Raw genomic sequence first — 23204 nt, 5'->3', positions numbered from 1 at the left:
CTGCGACAGCGGGGGAGGCCACAGAGGGCGGCGCGAGGATTTTCGTCGCGGTGATTCAAAGTAGTTTTCCCACAGCGCGTCGGGCAGGGCGCTCGTGTCCACCGCCGCCCCCGATCCGCGCAGACGTCCCCGCATTCATTCACGCAGTCGCGCAACAGCCTCTGCCGCTAAGGTCAGCCACCGCCAATCGCAGGCCGCGAAGGAGGGGAACCCCTGTCGCACTGACCAATAGGAGGGCGGCAGCGCTGCCGGCGGGAAAAAGGGCCCCCTTCGCCACGGTGGGAAGGAAGGGGCAGCGCGGCGCTTCGCGGCCGTCGCAGCCCACGCCGCCGCTCCCGATACGTTTGGGGCGAGAAATTTCGTAATAATTGCAGGCGGGCGGCGCGCGCGAAGGCTAGGGGGCGCTCGGGGGCTGCGCGCGGAGTGGGGGCAGCGCTGTATTTAAGGGCCCGCGCCAGCGCCGAGGGTGTCTGACGAGCTGCGGCCGAGTGGTGAAGTGTACGACTAGCGGAGTCAGTGGTCGTGCAGAATCCGCCGAGCGGCAACACCTCAGCTCAGCTCTAGCTCCCTCTGTCTCTGTCCGTTCGGCGACAGTCACCACTCGCCTGCCAGCCTGGAGTTCGCAGCGTTCGGCGTACTGAGCCACAGCTTCTCCCCGAGACCCTCCAGCCCCAAGACGCGACAACCCTCAGACATGATGGCCGTAGCTGCTGCCCAGAAGAACCGCGAGATGTTCGCCATCAAGAAATCCTACAGCATCGAGGTGAGTTTCCTGTCGCGTCCAAGTTGAAAGAACTGGCAGTTAAAGCCTAACACTAGTATTCGTTCGGGAAATGCAGTTATCTCATACTAACTCTTATGCCTTCAATATTCCGAACTAGAATCGCATTCTGAGACTATACATTTACATTAGCTCTTTGCGTCAGATGGAAAATTTTTGCTGGTTCGCCACAAACTTTCCTGTATCACAAACAGTTAACGTAAGTTCATAGTTGCAGAATGTGTATGTATTTCGTAATAAATCCCACAGTTGTAATTGTTAGAACAGTATCTGTTCTTTCAGACCTGCTTGTATGTCACTTCGTAACCACGGGCATTGTAACCATCAGTTATGACTTTAACTTTGAGATACAATCTCGTTCAATGTGCGAATCTGTTACTAAAATTAGAAACTTTCGTTTGCCATGAGGGAGGGTGGGGTGTTACCTTCAAAGATAAAGAACTCTAGAGCTGGAAAAGACGCGCATACTAAATCAAAAACCGAAACCGTTAAATATTTCACTGTAGGCACTGGTGATATGTTGCCTGCGTTAAAATTTTAAATGGTTAAAAGTCGGTATTTCATTAATACTAAAACAAGTTTCTGCCGTTACTCCGATGTTGGCAACGGCGGCCGATTTTCGGTTTTGATTTTCCAATTGGCACAAAATTTAAATCCACCGAAACTAACTCCTTATATAAAAAAAATCCCTCTCAGTAGTTTTTAAATTTAGGGCAGCGTACAGCCTTGTTTGCTTGGAGCGCATAAATGGCATTACGAAACAGTATACCCGTTCTGTGTGATGGAACCGTAGTCAAATAAGATAACGCAATCCAATTTTGTAGGAACAGTGGCTGTTTACTTACATGCCTGAGAAACAACGGCCCGCTAGCAGCATGTAGTTACAGTTCCCTTATGATGTTTACACTGTACCGTATTAGCTTCTGTCGCAATGAAATGCACGCGGAGTGAAGGCGGTAAACTGGGAAGCAAGGCAGCTGCACAACTTGTTACCGGGCACTTCCGTACTTGGTATTGCAACCAAGAGAACTGTTTCTGTAAAAACGCGGATGCTCTCAAATGAACACGAGCACACGGTCTGCTCACTCTCCATGTTTAACTTTATGACCTTTCTCTCCTAAAATTCAAAACAGAATTTCGCAGAATTGTATTAAAATGTCACTCTGATTGCAAGAATAATTGCGAAAGATTGTAGCGATGAATCGGAGCTGACATATTTTTTGTCTACATACTCTTCCATACCAAGAAGCTCGGGAAAATTGTCTGTCACAAAAGAAATTTAGTTTTAGTTAATAATTGTGGCGTTTACTTTTAATAGATTTATCTTCTGTTCTAAACTTTCGGCCATCTTCTTCAAAAGCTATATCATAAAGATTTGTGTATCTAGTCATTGTGTACTGTCTTAAACTTTGGCACAGCTGAAGAGGAAATATCTCGTTAAGATTCACACATTCAGAATTACTAAAACATTCATGACAACTCATAAGTCTTACTTACATTTACTGTCAGATTAGTTTTTAAATAACGTAATTTTTTTCGCTCATGACTGCATATACACTTTTCTACCGAAAAATTTCGTTATTTCAGCTGTTTAATAACATTAACGGCACTACTGCGAAAAAATTGTTCACACTTCATGGAATATTCTTTGATGAAAGGATATTACGATTCCTTTAATTTCTCTAGCATCGCATAGAATCAGAGGTGCAAAAATTGTAGATTTGTTTTCTGTAAATAAAATTTAGGGAAAAACCTATTTTCGTTGTATAATTACTAACTGTACTAAATTTCTATAAGGAAGCTAAAATTATCCAGGTTTACAATTGTACTGGAGACTGTTTCGTAAAATGAAAAACAGGAAACCTGTTCTAAAGACCAAAGCTGGTCCTATCGGAGGTGGTGTGCCCTTGGCTTCTTCAGGCCATCTAACAGGAACAAGGGGAGCTACGGTTTAACGTGAAGTCACTGTAAAGCACTGTTTTTAATAGGAACTATTTCCTAAGCGATGTGCTAGGAGCAGCTGGGGACTGAACCCGGTACCTTGATTTATGGTCTGACACGGAGCTGCTCTCTCTGCCATAAGGAAAAGAAACTTAAGATTCCAGTAGTTCAGTTATCTTTTATTTCCAAACCCCACGCCTCTCCTCCCACAGCATATTACTTGGATAAACTGTCCCGCTGAAGGGAATAGTGGACGGAAGGTCATCAAATTCTTCGCGTGGCCATTCCACTTTAAGTTTTCGCCAAATTCGCTTGAGGCAAAGTTTGGGCGGTTCCTTTCAAGGTACACCGCCACTTACGTGGTTCCTGTACTGATGTGACGACGACGACGACGACGACTGACGGTAAGCAGCCCTATGCCTTTCTCGGGCAGGGCGCCGCTGTTAGCCGATCGGGCTTCCTCCCGCGCAACACCTCGGTGAGACGCCGTCCCGCTGTGTTTACTTTGGGCGCCAGCCACTCCCGAGCAGCCAGCTTAGCCTCTGCATGCCGCAGCTCCGTTATCAACTCTGCTGTCTGCTAGTTTGTCGTCGCGTTGTCACATCGCCTCCAGACAAATTTAGCCTACAAAACCAGCTCGCAGCATTCTAATAATTCCTTTGTGTGCAATATTAAACTGATGCTAATGAAAGTTTCCGTTTCTTAGAGGCGTAAGTTATGAATAACAGATAATCGTTCAAAATACCAAACCACTAATCAGTAAACTGCAATGAATAACCTCTGGAACAAACACGAAATAAATGATAGGTAACAGTTACATTAGCGAAGTATTGTCTGGAAGAAGAACCGAGGTAAAGTAGTGAAGAAAAATGTAAAACGAAACGAAGGCGACTGGTACATCCTGGCTAACGAATACAGCAGATAAACCGGCAACATAGTAAAACGGGAAACTTCCTGACACATTAAAGTAGTGTACCGGACCGACATTTGAATGAGGGACCTTTGCCTTTAGAGCGTCAAGTGCTCGCAACAAATCGAAAAACTCCTTAATGAAGCAGTTCAGAGTGATAAGTTTTCACTGACATTTATGGAAGTTTGTTTTCCTTGGGGATGAGGAACAGTTGAAAATGAAATTAGTGTAAAGGATGCTGCGCGATGTCTCTGGAACCTTAACTCGCCCTGCTAACTGTTATTTTAAACGGACATATTTAATGAAAAATGCCATTTGTTTCAAATACCTGTTAGCTTCTCCAAAACAGAAGTCTTCACTGCAGAAAAACTTTAATCAGGCTTACATTAGCCAAACAAGTCATATCAACAGTATTAGCCACACGACGGCAAAAACCTTTTCATGTAAAGTAAAACTGAATACGTAACTCCTGTTACGTACTGTGAATACTTTTAGTTTATTTCCCGAACATGGTATAATTAGTTCTTCCGTTCAGTCGAACACAGGCACCTGTAATGATTAAGTTAATGACACTCTGAGAGTCGCCAATTGCGGTGAAACAACGCCAGTAGAACATTTAAATTGTGAAGTACCCCATTGTCACCTGAAAGAAATTGGATAACAGGATAGGATGGTTGGCGTATTAAGTAGCGTAGCTTGTGGTAGGTAATTGCAAGATAACTGATAAAAGGCGTAAAACGGTGGAAAAATTTTAAATGTTGTCCACAAACGCAGTGAAAGCCGCGCTAAGTGGAATAAAAGCCTAGCCATGCGAGACAGAGGAAAGTGAACGGGAAAATTTCACTAGTGCTGTAGAGGGAAAAGGAGTGTCTAAAAGGGGATAAAACGCTTATTTCTGAGCAGTTTGGTTATCGTTAATTCTTGCTCTTCATTCGTGTTTCGTGAACGAAGCGTAGCAAGAGCGGGGAGATATTGCTTCTTGGGACATCGTTTCTGTGTATCGCAGACCATGGTGTGAACATCGAACGGTATATAGTTTAGTGGAAGAAAAGTCTTCTAAATATTTGTACAAAACAAACGGTGAAATTCCTTCACGGAGAAGGAACAGGCAGCTGCAGAAGTAGTGCACCCGTAACAGGTGTCGGCAGAAGCGGCCAGGCCAGATACTCGCGTGTCCTGCGCGAGGACGGCGAAACCTTGGGGCAGCTTCCTCCTGCGAGGTCTGGTAGCAACAGTTCCCGGTTCGTGGGGAACCAGTTATCGCGAGAAACAAAGAATGTCCTCTACGCGTCGCAGTCACTGCTCTTGACGCAATCTGCGTAGCTTGCGTCCCTGGAGAACGTAGCCAGCCAAATAACCTGCGACAAACTTCTGCACAGCACCAGCTACAGAAGGGACTCGTTCGGAAAATTGACATGTCGTAATAGGGAAATTACAAAACTTTGAACTGCAGCAAAACTGTCACTCTCTCTTAAACGTAGCTGACGCAGTGGTAAAAACCTCTTGAGTAGGTTGAGTATGTGATCATCTAGAGTGGCTTTCCACAGAATTTGTATGTTAAAGCTTTAGTAAACATAGGATTCTCCATTAACCATTGTTCTCTCATCGCTTGTCATGGAATAGGGATGTTTGGTTAAGTCTACATTGGATGGTACTGCAAACTTTGACTAGGAGAATTCAGTGTTGCTTGTCGTACTACAATCTAATTCGCGTAAATGAAACGAACAGTTCTTTAAACGACAATCAGATACGTGTGTCAGCTTCGTCCTGTAACTCTCATACTGGTATTATGTTAATAAATTTCTTTGCTGTGTAAACACTTGTCCCTCCATAGCTTCCAAAAATTATATTTTTATAAGTCATTCCGGTAAACTAAGATTCTAAACATTTAAAAAAGTTAAGAGGTCAACTTCGGAAACGCGTAAAAGCATATCCTAGAATGGCAAATATTTGAATTCCAGAAATAAATGGTTCGAATCTAGGTACTGTAAAATTTGCATAAAATTCTGCTGGTGGTTCACTTCCTGTCTGACGACATAGTTCTCCACACTTCACCCCCTTTGGCGGCATGTTAAGAACCCTCCTTTCATGGAAACCAGTTCCTTCAACCATGGTGGGCTGCAAGCAGCATCTGATGTAAAGAATTACATTGAGGCAGCAAAGTTAGTTCGTTTGACTAAGAAAGTCGTTACGTAATGGTACTCCTTGCTGGCGGGCCAGTGTGGCCGAGCGGTTCTAGGCGCTTGTCTGGAATAGCGCGACCGCTAGGGTCGCAGGTTCGAATCCTACCTCGGGCATGGGTGTGTGTGTGATGTCCTTAGGTTAGTTAGGTTTGAGTAGTTCTAAGTTCTAGGGGACTGATGACCACAACAGTTAAGTCCCATAGTGCTCAGAGCCATTCGAGCCGTACTCCTTGATGTTTAACAGGTTCGTTATATCATCCTACTAGGTCTTGCCTGCACTGTTTGGTACTGATTCGTCGTAATCGTGGGATGGTCGCTCAAATCGGTAGTGTTTAGTGTTTCTTCGCACTACGAACGTGACCACTTACACTAAATATGCATTCGGCGTGACAAATGCGTCGTTCTTGCTTAAAGTGCGAAATTGTCCGAAATTTTGGGTCCCCGCCAAGACTGACGGCAAGGTCGGCGTCCGGTGAGAGTAGCGGCGTCACGCCACGTCACGTAAGCGCCAAGGCAAGGCCCGTCCCTGCCCGGCAGCTTCGCCTGTCGTAAGTCGCTGTGCTTATATAATCAACAGGCCGGCTGGTTGCACCAACGGCTGCCTCCGCGTAAATACTCGTGTGCGCTACGGATACTGCACGACGCGCACCGTCTGCGGCGGAGGGATAAGATCTCTTCGTAGGCATCTAGGCAGAGAATGGTGCGGACACGACCAGCATAGAGGAAGGTCCTGACAGTATGCTCGTTAAGTGAGCTAGTCCGCGGTAAAATGTCAGCTACGGGTATCTCAAAAACTCACTATACTAACTGCATCTCACAGGGGCGGCACTTTCCAGGCAACTTGCTGAATCTACTTCCGGCTGAGGCTGCGAAGATACGCAGGGATAACATACTCGAACGTACGAAGGTACTAGATATGCCAAGATGGTTTTTACTTGGACTGCAAAAAATCCAGAAATACCGTGGATGTGAAATGCATTATGCAATGGTTGAGACTAAAGTCTGAGATCAACCGCTTTTGCGTTGTTTATACTGTATACCTCAGCAGGTGTGCGCTGCGACTGCTTGGCATGTCTTTCACCGTGTGACAAAGGCCGACTGCAGCTTGCTAATGCGGTCCCTGACATCCCACCAGGGAGGTTAATAAGAGACGTAATGCGGGAAGGGCACGGACGCAGCTGTGGTTGGCAGTGACAGCCGCGAGGACACGGCCTGTCCCCGTGTAAGTCGGCGTCCACGCCTCGTGCAGTAACCGCGGCCTACATATACGTCGTCGGCATCTGTGTGAGGTAACAGCATACTGCACGGGAGATACGAATGAAGTTTGATCCAGGAAACAGCCAAAGTTGCAAGACTCAGTTTATCTGACAACTTGCCTGGACAAGCTCCCTAATCATCCAGGCAGAAAGACGTATTGCGAAACAGCATGCAAACAATGCTCATATTGTAAATTTGTGTACATACCCTTATATCAAAGTCGTTTGCGTACAAATATAAAACCTTAACGTGGTTTGCATACTACTACGTAATATATCATTCTATTCGGATGATTTGGAAACGGGTTAAGATAACCAGCATATATTCAATTGCATAAAACTGAATTTTACTACCTTCTCTGCATCAGTCGTTAACAAAATCTGTACTGTTATTAACCCAACATGCTGGAAGCTGAAAAATGAAGTGAACCGGAATTACTATCTTTAACTCTTTCGCGATTCTCACTCCTCCCCCACCCCCACCAAATCCGTGCCTCCACACTAACGTGCCAGCCCAGTTAGCATGCGTGATATCTACAAATGCAGACGGGATCCAAAGATGGCTTTCTAGGTAAAAACTGGTCTACTACCAAAAACGCCAGAGCATAATATGCTGTACTGGTTGACTACAACAGAAACGTTGACGCTTCAGTAGTGAAGTGGCAGAGTGATTCTAGGCGCTACAGTCTGGAACCGCGTGACCGCTACAGTCGCAGGTTCGAATCCTGCCTCGGGCATGGATGTGTGTGATGTCCTTAGGTTAGTTGGGTTTCAGTAGTTCCAAGTTCTAGGGGCTGATGACCTCAGAAGTTGAGTCCCATAGTGCTCAGAGCCATTTGAGCCATTTTTTTTTTCAGTAGTAATGTTTTTTTTACTCATAATACGACTGCCCTAAGGGAGAAATAGACAACAAAATCAGTCGCTAATAAACTGACGCACAGATAACGCTAATACTTTGTGTGGGAGGAATGAAGGCATTTCCCCACCCCCCACCCCCCGCCCTGGAAGCTGGAGCACTGTTTAATTCATTGCAGAATTTTTATATACTTTGACTAACAATCTTGGATCTGGTTTTGTCACCCATAAAATTGTTCGTGTGCCAAATTCGCTTCCCTTTACTCTTGCTGCCCCCCACTCCTCCCCGTGGATAAATTACTGCTGATAATAAAAACAACATAACTAATAAGCGCTAGTGTTCTTGACTGCACTGAGCGTTTGACATGAAGAGACAACAGAATTTACCCAACTGAAGCCAAACTTTTCTAGAGGTGACGCGTTCGTCTCGGTAACGGAGATAAGGTGAACGTTCGCAAAAGCAAAAATCGTCGTTCCCTCGTCCCAGAAAGGCGTGCAGCCATCTAGGAAAAGGCAAACTTTGGTATAGCAACCTCGACCGGGATGGGAGCAGACGCTCTGTAAGTATGCGTTGCTGGGCTCCTGCCGCGTGGAGGCGTGCCTGAACATCTGAGTATCGATCACGGGCGACGGGCGAGTGAATGCGCCGCCGGCCACAAGCCACAAGGTTAACGGCATTTCACGGCGAGGGCGGGCCCGGCCCAGCCTGCCGAGGTCGCTGACAAGTGTGCAGAGCTGGAGGTGGCACAAAGGTGTGCGGCAACGACCATCCCAACTGGAGCACCCGCAGTCTCTTTGTTCGGGCAGCCACTCTCGGGGAAACATACTTTCATACCATCTTCTCCTGAGACAATCCATCAAGAAAGACTGACCTTTAACATTATCAGTCTGCGGACACACAAGATGCGTACGTGAACCTTAAGTCACCTGACGTGCTTCTAAAGGTCTTTCAAGCGGGTATTTTTTATTTTGCATTAATCATAGGGGACGAAGGAACTGAACGCATCTGTAAAGGCGGTTTCGACGAGACTAGTTATCGCCAATGGCATAGCTCAGTGTACAGTCGGAACGGTTATATAAAGTTGGATATCTTGTCTAAATTTCCAGCATGTAATTCAGTCTCTAGAACAGGGGTCTCCAAACTACGGCCCGCGGGCCGAAACTGGCCCGCGAGGGCCGGCAAACCGGCCTGCGTTATCTAGCCGGTCATCCCCGGTATCCAGCCCGCCAAATATTTGAGGTGGTACCTATACTGCCAACAATTGAGTTTCGAGGCCTATTGCGACCAATACACCGCGACATTGGCTCTGCTACTCGCTACAAGACTACATAACTAAACTTATTGTTGCGCCACTTGAAATAACAATGCGTTGACATACTCAACCTCTGTTACGTCTTCCAGTAATAGTGTTGCTAACAGTGATTTTGAGATTTCGTTAACTTTGCAGGACGCTTTCGTGAAGAATGTGCAGTGACATACTTTTTTGTCGGTGAAATTCGCCAGAGTAAAATGCGCCAGAATTTCGGTCAGGTACGTCCACCAGTCAATTATGTAATTAAATAAAAATCGTAGTTCGTTTCAGTGCTAGCTATTCCCACAACCTTAGATTTTTTGCGATTTCATCTTTCCTTTAGCCTTACATTACGGTGATCATAGAGTGCTAGGGTGCTTTAATCCCACTAGGTAGATCTTGGCCCTTATGATTTCGTGGAGTCAATGCGATCCGCGGACTAAAAAGTTTGGATACCCGTGCTCTAGAATATTAATGTTGTTGCTACTAGGTAACACGCACTGACTCAGTATTACTGTGAGAATATCCTTTCTAGGATAAATACTAGGTCAACAAAGGAGCACTCATTTTGGAGCTGAAGACTTAACGTTTGGTAGCCACAGTATTTGTTAGAGTAGTCTGTACCCCCATCAATACTGCTTTAACAGTGTTGAGCTCATTTCTGCCCTGGGTACGCCAAAGATGGGCCCTTAAATTAGACGTAACGTATCAAGATTGTATCTTACGGGAGATAACATGTAGCTCGATTACTAGATGGCGCAAAGAATGCCGGCAATGTGACAGTTCTCGACGCGCGCTAACACTTGCAAAAGACGTGATTCCTGTCCCCCTGCGGATCCTCGAGCCCGACAACCTGTTGCTGGCGGCAGAGGCGGACAGTAATTGGGTCCGAAGCTTCCGTGGCGACAAAGGCGGCGACGGCGGCGGAACCTTTTAAGAAGGTCGGAAGCGGCGCGGCCGGCTCGGCGGCCGCGTCACGCTCGACTTGCCTAACTGGGCCCTCGGCTGCCTTTCTATTCCGGGCCCGTCGCTGTCCCCGCTATAATGGCCACTGACTCGCTTGCCGCAGATTGTTCTCCAATAACTGTTCGTGCAGCGCGAAAGGCGCTCCGTCGTCAGCGCGAAAGGGGACAGAACGAGGCAACTATTTCCGCCCCTTAAGATGAAATCTTAGTGCGGATCGCAACGGGGCACGATTATCGATGTCATACACAAAATGAAACGAGGAGCGTGATAATCTTAGATTTCCTCTTTCCTATAGGGTTCAAATGTCTACCGATGTGTAGTATTTGCATCTGATAAATGTGGCGCCCTAAAATAAAGAATATGCTAATAAAGTATGCACCCAACGAACTACGTGACGATGATAGATACTAAAATACTGAATGCCGATGGCTGTTGATACACGCCTGCAACAGCTAAAGTAATCCACAGCAAAGTCAGTACGTACAACTTGTTACAGAAGTAACAATATGGTGACATTAGTCATACTGAGACATTAGGCTTTAGTCCTAAACATGCCACTAAGCGAGAATTTAAAGTAGCGACTTTGCGCAGCTATGAACATTCCTGCGGTGTTACACACTGATTGGTGCAAAGTCAGTTCTACAGTTAGCACCTAGCCAAACCACACGTAATTAGTTTTCTTGGATCACCCTACTTAAAAACTTTAGTGGTAGCATTTCAGGTATTAGTGTCTAAAGTGTATTAGAACTCTTCATAATTAACAAATAAAAGCTGATTTACATGAATGCAAGAATTAGGATTATTCTCTCGATAAAACACTGGCTCTCACTACCGCGCCTTATTTCTCTGGAGAATTTTTCTTAGACACGCACAGCACGTTTTTCCATCGTCCCTCACTGCGAGACGGATTCTCGCAAATCCCACGGGGAACGATAGCTCGCAGGAAGACGGGCGGCAAGCGAATCGAATTCTCGTATCCCCAGGAGTGTGACCCAATCACGTGCCATGGAAATGGGGCTTGCTTTGTTTCCAGACAGCTGTACTGAAATTGACAGAACAATGAAATGTACGTACTATTGAAACTTAGGCGGTCTTCCGTAAAGAAATGAATACTTCCCTCGCAGCTCTCTCTCGCTGTGAAGTGAGATACCGCAGCCTATGCATACCCTTTAGTTACCTTGGAAATTATTTTGCCGTTGATAAAAAGGTATCACTACTTCGTAACTGTTAAGACAGACCCGTTAGCTATTCAACAATTCTATTGCGGACACGGAGAGGTTAGTCCTCGCAACGCGTCGGTTTCGCATAATGCGTAAAATATTAACCGCCAAGAAATACGTATCTCACAGTTTGTTTGACGGCCGTAAAGTTTCTCCTTAAAACACGTCCCAATTTCGTTCATTAAAATAAAACGTGGGTTTGTCTTCACGATATCCCGTTAGGTCGCGTGTTAGAGCATCAGCTGCGAAGACAAAGGGCAGTCCTCTCAGGAAATTGGATTCCGCCACCCGCAGAAAAGCCTCTCGTCTCAGAATTGCCGCCTCGCTGACCGTAGCGGAAATTACTCAATCGTAAGTTGGACGTGACTCGAGATTCAGGTCTGGGACGTCAGTTGCAGGCTGCACGCTGTGTGGAAGTGAACTCGGAAAACCAACTCATTCTGAGTACATACGTTTACATAATTTATATACAAATAGTCCTTTTAATATAATCCTTTAGTAATGTCTGCTAAACTGACTACCTACTTCCTACCGCATCTTACATTCTAGTTGTGCTAATCTATAAGTATCTCCCACAGCTTGAGAGTTTAAATTATCATCAAAGACGTTCTGAAGGTCTCGTTACGATAGTGACACTGTAAGGTGCCAGGGCATGAGCACTTCCACGTTAGCTTACCAACTTTTGTATTAATAATAAAGGGACTGGCAAGTGCATCAGATCATGGCTCATATTGAATTATAATAAATGAGGCACTCTCGAGCAGTATTTCCTGAATGTCTCCATGATTAAATCACTAACTTAAAGCGTTTGTGAAAAGTGTCGGAAGTTGAGAATTGTGGAATATAAAGTCTGCAGATGGCCGTAGCTCGCCGGGCCGCCGTGGGCGGCAGGTACCCGTCACCGGAAACGCGGGATAATACGGCGCTTTTGCTGTGCTGGGCAACACGTGACGAAGACGGGAATTTAGTTTGCCTAGGGGCGTTATGACCTACTCGATCATTGGGTAGATCTCGGAAATGCCGTTGGCGGGATTTCGGCGATGATAGTATTCTTCTGCCGCGTTTTCGTACGTTTGGGAGACGGGGAATTGTGGAGAAGGTGGACTTCGCTTTCACCCATCGAGAGGTACGGACTTGTAGACGGCGTCTTGGCTATCGTCTTCGAAGGGAGATATACGGTCTGTTTCGCAGTACTGCACCAACGGGTGTTCCGTGCAGAGTTCTGCGGTTAGAGCTCTTTCTGTGCTCAGAAGTGAGATTTCACGAACGCCTAACCACTTCCAACAACTTACCTAATATTCTCGATCTAGAAGTTATCCTTGCGAGGTGCCGAGTATTTGTCAACGTAGATGCCGGTAATAGGGGGCGCGTAATTGCAAATTGTTAATGTGCCATTCTCAGGAGTGTATGGGTGGACAAAGAAATACTTTTTTTTGTTGTAAATTTTGTGAGTTGCGGGGAATATCAAATTAAAATGCCAGCATTACAATCGAATTATCGACCTCATTGTAGCTAGCATTTACCCTGTCCCAGTAAGCTTTACATGTACTCGAGTCACTCCACAGCTTGCGCAGACGGGACGGAAAGGTTTGCGGTGTTCCATGTCAGCGACGGACAAATGAGCTTAAAACACGGAAGCTGAATTTCCATGACTTTGTTATAATTTTACTAGTGATGAATTGTCCAAAAATCAACTGCAAGTACATAGTAATTGATATTGGCTGAGTGAACGGCTAGATGAGACGATTCCGTCAAGTAAAAACGAAAATATGGTCACGTTCGGTGGTATTCTTTAGTAGATAGCAATGAAGTGAACGATCGAACGTGCGGCTGGTGGAATGTGCGGGCGGCTACGTGCCTGGAGATGTAAGGCGGGCAACCCGCGGCGCGGCGCGGCGCTGCGCCTGTAGCTGCGTGGCCGGCAGCCAGCCAGCCAAGGCCGTGCGCCGTTACTGTTACCAGTTATTACGGAGGGGCCCGGCCAGTTGGCAGGGCGTGGCCTGTCACACGCGGGGTGCTCGCAGCCGCTACGCCAGATCCTTATCTGCATTCTGCACCGGTGACTTTCCGCAGGACGCCGTTGCGTCACCGCGGTGCAACGGCGCGACACTGCACACCTCCTCGCAGTGTTTGCGTAAGCCTGCCGTGGTAGTAGCAGGCCGGCAGGAAAGTCTAGCCGCGCCGATTAACCTTGGCTTACATGTCCAGCGTGCGGCGGCTAATGGTTCTCGGGAGAACGAACCACATATAGTTGGAGGCCAGAAGCGAATGGAGGTTCGCCGCGAGCGGCCGTTGGCTGGAGAGAGCTGTCGACCAGTGACCTCGTGGCCAACCTGCGGAGCAGGAAGCCGCTGCGGGCAAGGTCTGCCACAGTGTTTACGCCGCGGCAGGGGGCGCGGCGCTAGTGGGGGCCTCGCAGCTCCCAGCTGACAACGGCTCGATTATGGTCCTCAGAAAGAATCGCGAGGATGATACGAATGAAGCTAAGTCTTCATCTCTGATCAAAACAGCTAAATCATAGTTGATACCATACCGCTATATTGAGAACGAAGGTAAAAACTCCTGTCTTGCTTCCCTCACTTCAGTTTACCATAATCCCCTAAATTTATTAGAGCTGAATGTCGAAGCTTTCGGGAGGACGACGGTTCAATCCCGCGTCCGGCCATCCTGATTTAGGTTTTCCGTGACTTTCCTAAATCGCTCCAGGCGAATGCCGGGATGGTTCCTTTGAAAGGGCACGGCCGTCTTCCTTCCCCATCCTTCCCTAACCCGATGAGACCGATGACCTCGCTGTCTGGTCTCCTTCCCCAAACAACCCAGCCCAACCCTCGAAGCTTTCACGAAACTCAGCGCCTTCCTCTAGCTCTCCTCAGTGCGGTGCCATTATTCATTCTTGTACTTGGAAAGCAATTTTCTCCCATCTTCTAAGTGCCACATTTTAGATACCTAAAGTAGTAGATGTAACACAGGTAATATAAGTATCTGTGAATGTACCTACCATACACGGAATACACTTTCACTTCTTGAAGGTAGATCTATGACGCAGTTCACTATACACAGTCGGCACATAAAGTGCGTTAACAAAGAAATGATGCCAGTCGCGTAGGTGATAACCACTTTCTACATTTCGGTGCTTTCCACGTACTCGTCGTTACTGCTTGTCAACACCCAGGTTTCTTTATCGTAAAAACAGTAAAACAAAAAACTTGTCTATGAAATTTTACCTAGTCCCGGATGTTTTTCCCCTCTTCTCGTGGTAAAACTGACGAACCGCCAGCCGGCCGGTCGTCTCCTAATGGCTTGAGCATCGATAAGATAGCGTCGGCAGCTGCCGCGGCTAGGGGAGCCCCGCTTTACGTAACGGCGGCAGGGAGAACGCCACCGGCCGCCGCAATGCGACCAGTGTGTGGACAGTGTGTGCTGAGCACCGCGCACCGCCATGTTCCAGAACGGCTACCCGTCCCGGCGCCGCTCTCTCGTGGACGACGCGCGCTTCGAGACGCTGGTGGTGAAGCAGACCAAGCAGAGCGTGCTCGAGGAAGCCCGCCAGATCTACAACGGTGAGTCGGCAGCTTAGTCTGGAAAACCGTAGCCTCAAATCTGTAGTCTTCCAGCAGTGTGCCAAAAAAATTGAAATTTGCATCAATAGTTACGTCACGTACTTCCATTTGAATCCGCAGCTAGTTGTAAATTTCACCTTAATAGTACGCATGAAATAGTATTAGTAGACTGTTACGCCTTCAGTGTGTAGTTTTTTTTAACGGTCCTTAATGCGCCTTGTTCTTGTATATTAGCCCGCTTTCGTCTTACCCTTGCATGTGGATGTTATCACCCTGTTTAGATGCTCCAACTGACTCTGCTGAGGTAAACGAGGTTCAGGAGAAAGATGTCCCTGCCGCAGAAGAAATCGAGAACACATCGCAAGAGGAAGTATCCACAACAGGTAAGATCGTTTCCGAGCAAATTTCCTGCATCACGAAATCTTTGCGCTGTCGGACATGAAAGTTCTTGTAGCCGTTTCCTTTCTAAAACACATCCTTCTGAATAAACTACTTCTGCATAATCTAGTGATTGCTAGGTCCGTGCGTACCTAATATTACGGAACTGGTACGATTGGTAAGCTGTCATTTTAACCAGAGTAAAAATACGAAACGCTATCAGTGCACTTCATTTGTGTAGAACAAACTAAATTACTGGATGACGTAACTGGATTACGCCTTGACACACCTAAGTTAGATTTTTTTTCAATCTGAAATCAAAACTTCAAAAACATACGTGGGTGACGATGTATTAAGATTCTGTAGCAAAAATATATGGAAGGTGGGAAATCGTAACGCGTCATTTACATAGGTCATTAGACACACCACCGCAGAGTAAACAGGCAGAAGAGATAATTGGTTGTTTTCTTTCTAGTGAAACCGTCACTGAATTTACCTTGTAAATGATTTGGGAATACCTAAACAGAGTGTTTGACGAGATTCTGAACAGTTCTTCTGAAAGCTAGTCCAGTGGCTTAATACCTGACTTGAATCTCTGTAACGGTTTCCCGCGAATCCTCTTCCAACATGTGGTGGATAATTCCAAATAAAAAGCGGCGGCAGCTACTGACGTTCAGTGTCCAGGTACGAACGAAACAAGCTTGGCCATCCGCGTATAGTTTTATTAACGGAATGGGATGTGAATTAGTGCCGAAACCGTAACGAGGTCAAACAGTAATTGTTAATAGCTGGTCGTAATGTCAATGGATGGCGAGCGCCGTGAAACACTCCGATCGGACTTGACCCAGTAGTAACAGGGTGGGGTATCGGACATGTCCGGCAGCTGCAGAATGTTATCCCGCATGAACGCTTGGCATGACTGATGTGCTGATGTTGTTGTTGGCGCCGCGCGCTGCAGAAGTGACCGAAGACTCTAGCGAGCCGCCCAGCGACGCCGTAGAGCCGCAGCTACAGGAGACACAGCCGGAGAAGCCCGTGCAGAACGGCCACGCAGCCAGCGGCGAAGCAGGTCAGTCCCTCCTCTCCTGAGAACCAGTTGATGTCGAGCCTGAGGCTAACTACTTCTAACACTATCCGTATCAGGTCAGGTATGCCACACCTCGACCTCTATTTACCATATAGTACGGAGCAAATGTAATTTCCTGAAAAAAGCCCCCAGCCATAGACATTGCTCAGCGCTTCCACAAACTTAAGAGATATAGACTGAGACACTACACAGAGGAGGAACTTCTATCTAGGCAGAACCAGCTCCAGCAGAAAGTGTCACAGTATGCGGAAAAGAAATGTAGTATACAGCCTTCACGGCCTCCTACGTTGCTGCCATGGGATATTAACCTGCTAGGCCATGTTACCATACCTTTGTTTCCATTTTTCTACTACTGCCATAGCAATCCTTCGCGTGTTTAGTATGACAAGTGCACCCACTAAAACCATTAATTCATTTCCTAGGACGATCCTGAAAATACGAGGGCTATCAACAAAGTACATTACGTTTTGGAATTAAAAATAAAGTATTGAAAATTTTTTTTATTACATACAGATGAAAGCCACACTTCTACATAGTTGCCATTTAAATTAAGGCAATTATCGTAGCGATGGGCGAGCTTGGAAATTCCTTCGTCGTAAAATTCGGCCACCTGCGCCTTCAACCACGTGGTAAATCAGTAACCCGGTACAAATACGATTTTTGTGGATTTCCTGGAAAGAGGCACTACAATACCCTCAAAGGTATTGCCAAACTTTGCACAACCTCAGAAGAGCAATACAAAACAAGCGCAGGGAAAAGTTGGGCTCAAAGACCTTGCTGATTCACGACAACGCCCGGCCACTCGTGAAGTTCTCGAATCTTCTAATTGGGAGTTGTTTCCTCATCCGCCGTACAGTCCCGACCTGGCACCGAGCGACTTCCACTTATTCCCAGCAATGAAGAAGTGGTTGGCTATGCAGCGTTTTGATGACGATGCACAGCTTCAAGAAGAGGTAACCACGTAGTTGAAGACGCAGGCGGCCGAATTTTACGACGAAGGAATTTCCAAGCTCGTCCATCGCTACGATAAGTGCCTTAATTTAAATTGCAACTATGTAGAAAAGTATTTAAGTGTGGCTTTCATCTGTATATAATAAAAAAAATTTCCAATACTTCATTTATTTTTAATTCCAAAACGTAATGTACTTTGTGGATAGCCCTCGTAACTCGGTTGTCGTGGCAGCTCAAGCTCAACGCAGCCTGAAGAGGCACCGCTATGGATAACTACGCCTAGTTGATAAGGTTTATAATATCTCATTGGCCGGCCTTGTTCGAAACAAAGTGAACTTGTCATTGCAGTTAGACAGTAGCAACATAGACTCGCTTGATTCGTTGTACGTAAACTTTTGAGTCCACAGTCCATTGCTGCTATGCTTAACGTTTCACAGTACGGAAGAAATAAGCACATACGAAATTCAGTGGCTGAATTCTGAAGAGGAAATGTAAAAGGGGCGTAAGTGTTGGAGCTCTGAAAGAGGGTAAATGGAGTGGAAATTCACTTGCTGCCACCTTCTTTTTGGTCGTAACAAAAGAGAGCTGCTGTTAAGGCAAAGCGGCGGGAGTTGGGTGGAGGGTCACGGTGAGTGGTTGGGAGTGGGGAGCTGTCGAGGGGAAGCGGACGAAAGCGGTCAGGGGGTCGAAAAGACGCAGCCTGCTGCTGTCAAGGAGGAAAGTCGATGGCACGCTCAGGTACAGTGTACATCACATGTGTAAGAGACTCCGATAATTACCAAATTCCAGAATGAAACTTTTCACTCTAGAGTGCAGTGTGCGCTGTTACGAAACATCAGTCTCCGCAATATTTCTTTCAGGACTGCAAGTCTCGCAGGAGAACTTGGGTGAAGTTCGGAAGGTAGGAGACGAGATACTGGTGGAAGTACAGCTGTGAGATCGGGTCGTGAGTCGTGCTTGGGTAACTCATTTGGTAGAGCACTTACCCGCGAAAGACAAAGGTCCCGACTTAACCTCGCTCCAGCACACAGTTTTAATCTGCCACTGTTCGCCCTTTTCACACGCCCCGATCAGCATGGTTATTGTGCTTCTTCGCAGAAGTTTAAAAAATAAGCTTAGAGGATCGGTTTCATCTCCTTATATACAATAGAAATATGGCGTAATTTGCTCGGCTATTCTTAGAGGGATTCGGGTTTCTATTGAAATTGAGTGTGACGCCATTAATGCACACGAAACTTTGCCGTGGGTAGTAAAATGGACCAATGGAACCTCGAGCCTTTATAGTATTCCAGTCTCCTTAATGCAATCGTGTGACGAAAATAAATACTGAAGGAGAAAGAAAGCGTGTTCCCGCGCTGGCGGTGCGCGCAGCCAGACACGCTACCTCAGAAGGCGGCAGTGGTGACCGGGCAGTGGGCACGTGCCTCTGTGGGGAGTCACGCCGCACTTTCTCCCAGCACGTCACCCACGGCGAGAGTACCGTCACACTCGTACGGCAACGTGTGTGTGTGTGTGTGTGTGTGTGTGTGTGTGTGTGTGTGTGTGTGTGTGTCGACATTCGCCAGCCATTACCACAAAGGTCTCGGAAAACGTTTAGGAAGAATAGGAAAAAACAATGCAATTGTAAACGTCGTTTCTGTACATGTAGCATCTCAAATATTCACAGAACCGGTGCCCTGTCAGGTTACTAGAAATATAAATTACCGAGGGAAGTGTTAACGTTTGTCAAATCTGATTCATAAAGTTCTTACCAGCCTATGAAGAATCTAACTTCTCCGCGGTGGTCTAATGGTTAGCATCACGCGGTCCCGGGCTAGATTCCTGGACGGATCAGAGATTTTCTTCGCTCGAGGACTACGTATTTCTTGACCTAATCATACATCTTCATAGACGCCGAAGTCAAATAGACTAGCACCATGCGGTTGAACAACCCCAGATAGTATGCCAGGCCCACGTGATACCTTCATTTTTCACTCCTCCGTTTGAACAGCCAATCACCCTTGTGCGGTTCGTTTGCACAAAATCAGGTTTAAGTTAGGTATTCTGGAATCGGATGTAAGACGCAAATTGCATCAGTATTTTTGAGATGACTTGTCACAGTTCACTGGAAGCACACCAATGGCAAACCACTCTCACCGGATGTGACCCTCTTTTCTCGCAGTACGGAGTTAATAGCCTGCGTAAGTTTTGTACGACAGTAGCATATTTTTAATTCTTGCAAGGTGTTGAGCAGATACTTCGTACTTATCAGGATCACGAAAGAATGCAATTTAATATTCATTTCTTTATGTACTACACATTCTAATGTACAACCAGTTTTGAGATGAAAGAGCCAGCTCAAGAGCAGTCGTTACAGATGAGGTGAATTTTCTCCATAATCTAACAATTTTAAGCAGTTTTCCTCAGTGCTTTAGATTCCACACAGTACTTGACATTTAGAGAACTCGTGTATGAGAGAGTAATTTGAAATAATTTGTCGTCCTACGTTAAGAAGTAAGTTTCTAAAATAACACGTAATATAAACATAATGAGCCAGTTGTAAGATACCTATTTCTTCAATTCATGTAGATTGTATTGATATCCCTAAATGCAGAAGAGTAATAACAGCTGTAGTTCAGTTTGAGCTAACCGTAACCACACTTACTCGAGGAGCTGAAGCGTGACGTTTGCCTGGTGTGGTGCAGATGCGGAGATGACAGAGGAAGAGGTGCTGCTCGCCAACGCGGCCAGCGAGAGTGCAGAAGCCGAGCAGGCCATCCAGAAGGCAGCGCTCGTGCTGCGCATGCGCGAGGGGCTCGGTTCTCTCGCCAGGATCCTCAAGACCATAGAGGTAAGTCTGTCCCAGAGCGATTAAACTAAGGCAATACTTGTGGATTTTTTTCGTAAATCATCTGAGAACGGTTCAGAAATTACATAAAACTCAGGTTCATGAACATCTGCCAATAGACGGTTATAATTAAGTTCTTTAGGATGACAAAGCGCGCTTAACTCTTCGAATAGCCCGGTGACAGAGGAGAGCGGAACAGTCAAAATAGTGGTGAAAAACGTTTGATTCGTTGGCAGGTGACCTTTCTCCACTCCCGGCTGAAGGCGTTCTGCATTAGTTACGTGTCGCGGCCGTAACCCTCTCATAGCCCACCTGTCTTGTGATCTGCCATTAATTACTTAGCACTTTATCTACCGTTATTACAATAACAGGGAGCTTCATTATAAACTCATTTCATTTCGGTCAGAAAGTGTCTGCAGCATACGAAGATTGATATTCAGTCATTGAATGAGTTTTGTTTTGTTTCGGGTCCTTAGCCAGATAACTAAGCTGCATTTGTCTTCGTTGTAGTTAATTGCTGAATCAGTGGTGCGTTGTAAATCTAAGAATTACCAAGTAAATGGTTACTTAGACGTGTAAGCAGTCGTGCAATTGCATTCATCTGCACGTCAGTTAATAGATGATAGAAATTTTTCTGCTTCAACATGGTTTCATGAGATCCTGCTACGTGATGGAAACGATTCCTAGAACTTGGTCAGCAGATAAAACCGGAACCAGAGAATGTCGGACAGAGGCTAGAATGTCTGTTTTCGTTTGCAAACGTGTTACGCGTTTAACCAGCGGGCCCGTTGCCTTGTTGATCGGTCTCGTTGATACGTTGACTGTAACGCTAACTACATTGGGAAGAGGACCTGAATGTCAGCAGAACGTGAGGCCTACCTCATTTGGAGAAAACTGCAGTGAAGCGATTGGGCATGAGTTTGTTGAACTATGCTCAAGTGATTGGAGGACGTGTAGTTATACCTCGGTCCTCTAGAGTTCCAGCTAGGTATTTTAACCTCGGGTTCAATTGGAGTCACTCTGAAATTTGTTACATTCAGAAAGAAAAGTGCTTCCCGTCACTCACCACGAATATTTTCATAACAGTACAAACAGCTACAGTTTTAGCTGGAATTAATTGCTAGACAGAGTGTAGCTTGCTACTATTGCCAGAGATTTGTATTTGGGGCAAAGAATTTTAATATATTGGTACGGTCATCTCGCAATCCTCAAGTAAGACAGTATTGTGTAGTGTTAATTTAAAATTTCGCGAGAATAAATTACACGTTTTCCACATGTGTATGAAGTTTACGACCTTCCTGGCTTTCTTCAAAATTTTTGCCCGAAACTGTTGCTAAAGAGTCGTGCAAAATCAGATAATTAGTGAGTAAAATTTCTCTAAATTTTAAGCCTGTTGACAAGTGTCACTTACTGACCGCCTCGTGTCTTACCCGGCAGAACTTCAAGGGCCAGGTGTGCCACCTGGAGACGCGCGAGTCGCGGCAAGAGAGCGGCAGCCTGGACGTGCTGGTGCGCGTGTCGATGACCCGCCAGGCGCTGCTCCTGCTGCTTCGCTCGCTGCGCCAGAGCGCTGCCCTCTCCGCCGTCACGCTCATGGCAGACAACAGCGTCAGCATCAAGGGTGAGTCTGCCCCCGGTATTTCACTCACCTCCTGTACAGCTCGGCAACTGAGATATATATCACACACATCCGTGCTCGGAAGGAGAACACAAGTGTCCCAGCCCGATTCCCCAGAACCTGCGCTCAGTGGAGGAAGGATCAAAATAAGCTACCGGCCGAGCGGTTCTAGGCGCTTCAGTCTGGAACCACGCGACCGCTACGTTGCAAGTTCGAATCATGCTTCGGGCATGGATGTGTGATGTCATTAGGTTACTAAGGTTTAAGTAGTTCTACGTTCTAGGGGACTGATGACCTCAGATGTTAAGTCTTAGTGCTCAGGGGCATTTGTACCAATAAGCTACCCCACAGTTTTTTGCGAAAACGACAGTTTTCGAGGTAATTTGTGCCTGCTAGCGAGAAAACACGCCAACCGAAGTAGCGGTGCAGGGGCTAGCGTACCGGTTGCCCAGTCTTGTGGCCAGTGTTCGAAATAAGATTAATGTTCTTCAGTTTCTCGTTTATCTACCGAGGTCCGTATTTTATTGCACAAATATTTTGCGGTGAGTATTAAAATAACGTTCTTATTTGTCTAATTGCCCCTGAATGAATTAAAGTAATGAATGAGAATTTTTTGAAATGATTTGCGGTGAAATTCCTGCAGTTTCGTCACAACATACAGTTTCCACAAATATAATCATCTATTCGCGGTCTGTCGCGAAATTGGTGCCCAGCGTGAAGTCTTCGGCACTATCAACGATGTTTCTTCCCAGAGAGATCCAAAAGAAAGGTGGTCTGATAAACCTGGCTTCGAGCAGTGTCGTTGTGTTCAGAATTTCTGTCCAGAACGTAGCAACGATTGGCATCATCCAGCAATACAGCAAATCTTCCTGAATAATATACATAAGAACGAAATATAAAAAGTTAATACAAGAACTGGCGTAAGAACGAAATGTAAGAATAAGGATTTAAAGACTGTAAACCTTGACAAATCATACCACATACGTAATAAACATAAGCCAGTTATTGTGAAACATTTGTAATTTTATAATTAATATAATACCCTTGACTCCCCAAACTTGAAAAAAACGTTCTATTTACCCTCTACGAACGTAGGTACAAGATATTAAAAAATAAACAGTAATCGGGTTTTGAATACAGGAAGCACAACTGATGTCGCGACGCTAGCCACTGTGCAACCACTTTCGATGAACTTACTGTGCGCTAAAAGGCACCTACGGCACCTAGAAAACTTTATCTTGGGTAAGCAGACACACGTGTTAGCTTATCTTTGAAACACGCCTTTATTTCAAGCAATTCATCCTCCTGGATCGAGATTGTAAACAGCGTAGGCAAAGTACTGTAATCACAAGTTAGAGATACGTCTTAGTTGAAAACAA

At 46.0% G+C, this 23204-nt stretch overlaps 1 protein-coding gene across 1 annotated transcript in view; it reads left to right on the top strand.

Moving 5' to 3' along the window:
• The first annotated feature begins 451 nt into the window (after positions 1-451).
• Positions 452-23204, top strand: part of LOC124612486 (tyrosine 3-monooxygenase) — a 38570-nt gene continuing 15817 nt past the window's right edge. The window contains exons 1-6 of the mRNA XM_047140720.1: positions 452-763; positions 14853-14964; positions 15246-15347; positions 16301-16411; positions 20065-20210; positions 21645-21828. Of these exons, the coding sequence (XP_046996676.1) occupies positions 695-763; positions 14853-14964; positions 15246-15347; positions 16301-16411; positions 20065-20210; positions 21645-21828 (724 nt within the window). The 5' untranslated portion in view covers positions 452-694. The remainder of the gene's footprint in view (positions 764-14852; positions 14965-15245; positions 15348-16300; positions 16412-20064; positions 20211-21644; positions 21829-23204) is intronic.

This window comes from Schistocerca americana, chromosome 4 (assembly GCF_021461395.2).
Source record: "Schistocerca americana isolate TAMUIC-IGC-003095 chromosome 4, iqSchAmer2.1, whole genome shotgun sequence".
In the NCBI taxonomy this organism is placed as follows: Eukaryota; Metazoa; Arthropoda; class Insecta; order Orthoptera; family Acrididae; genus Schistocerca; species Schistocerca americana.
This window is presented reverse-complemented; position numbering and strand designations above follow the sequence as displayed.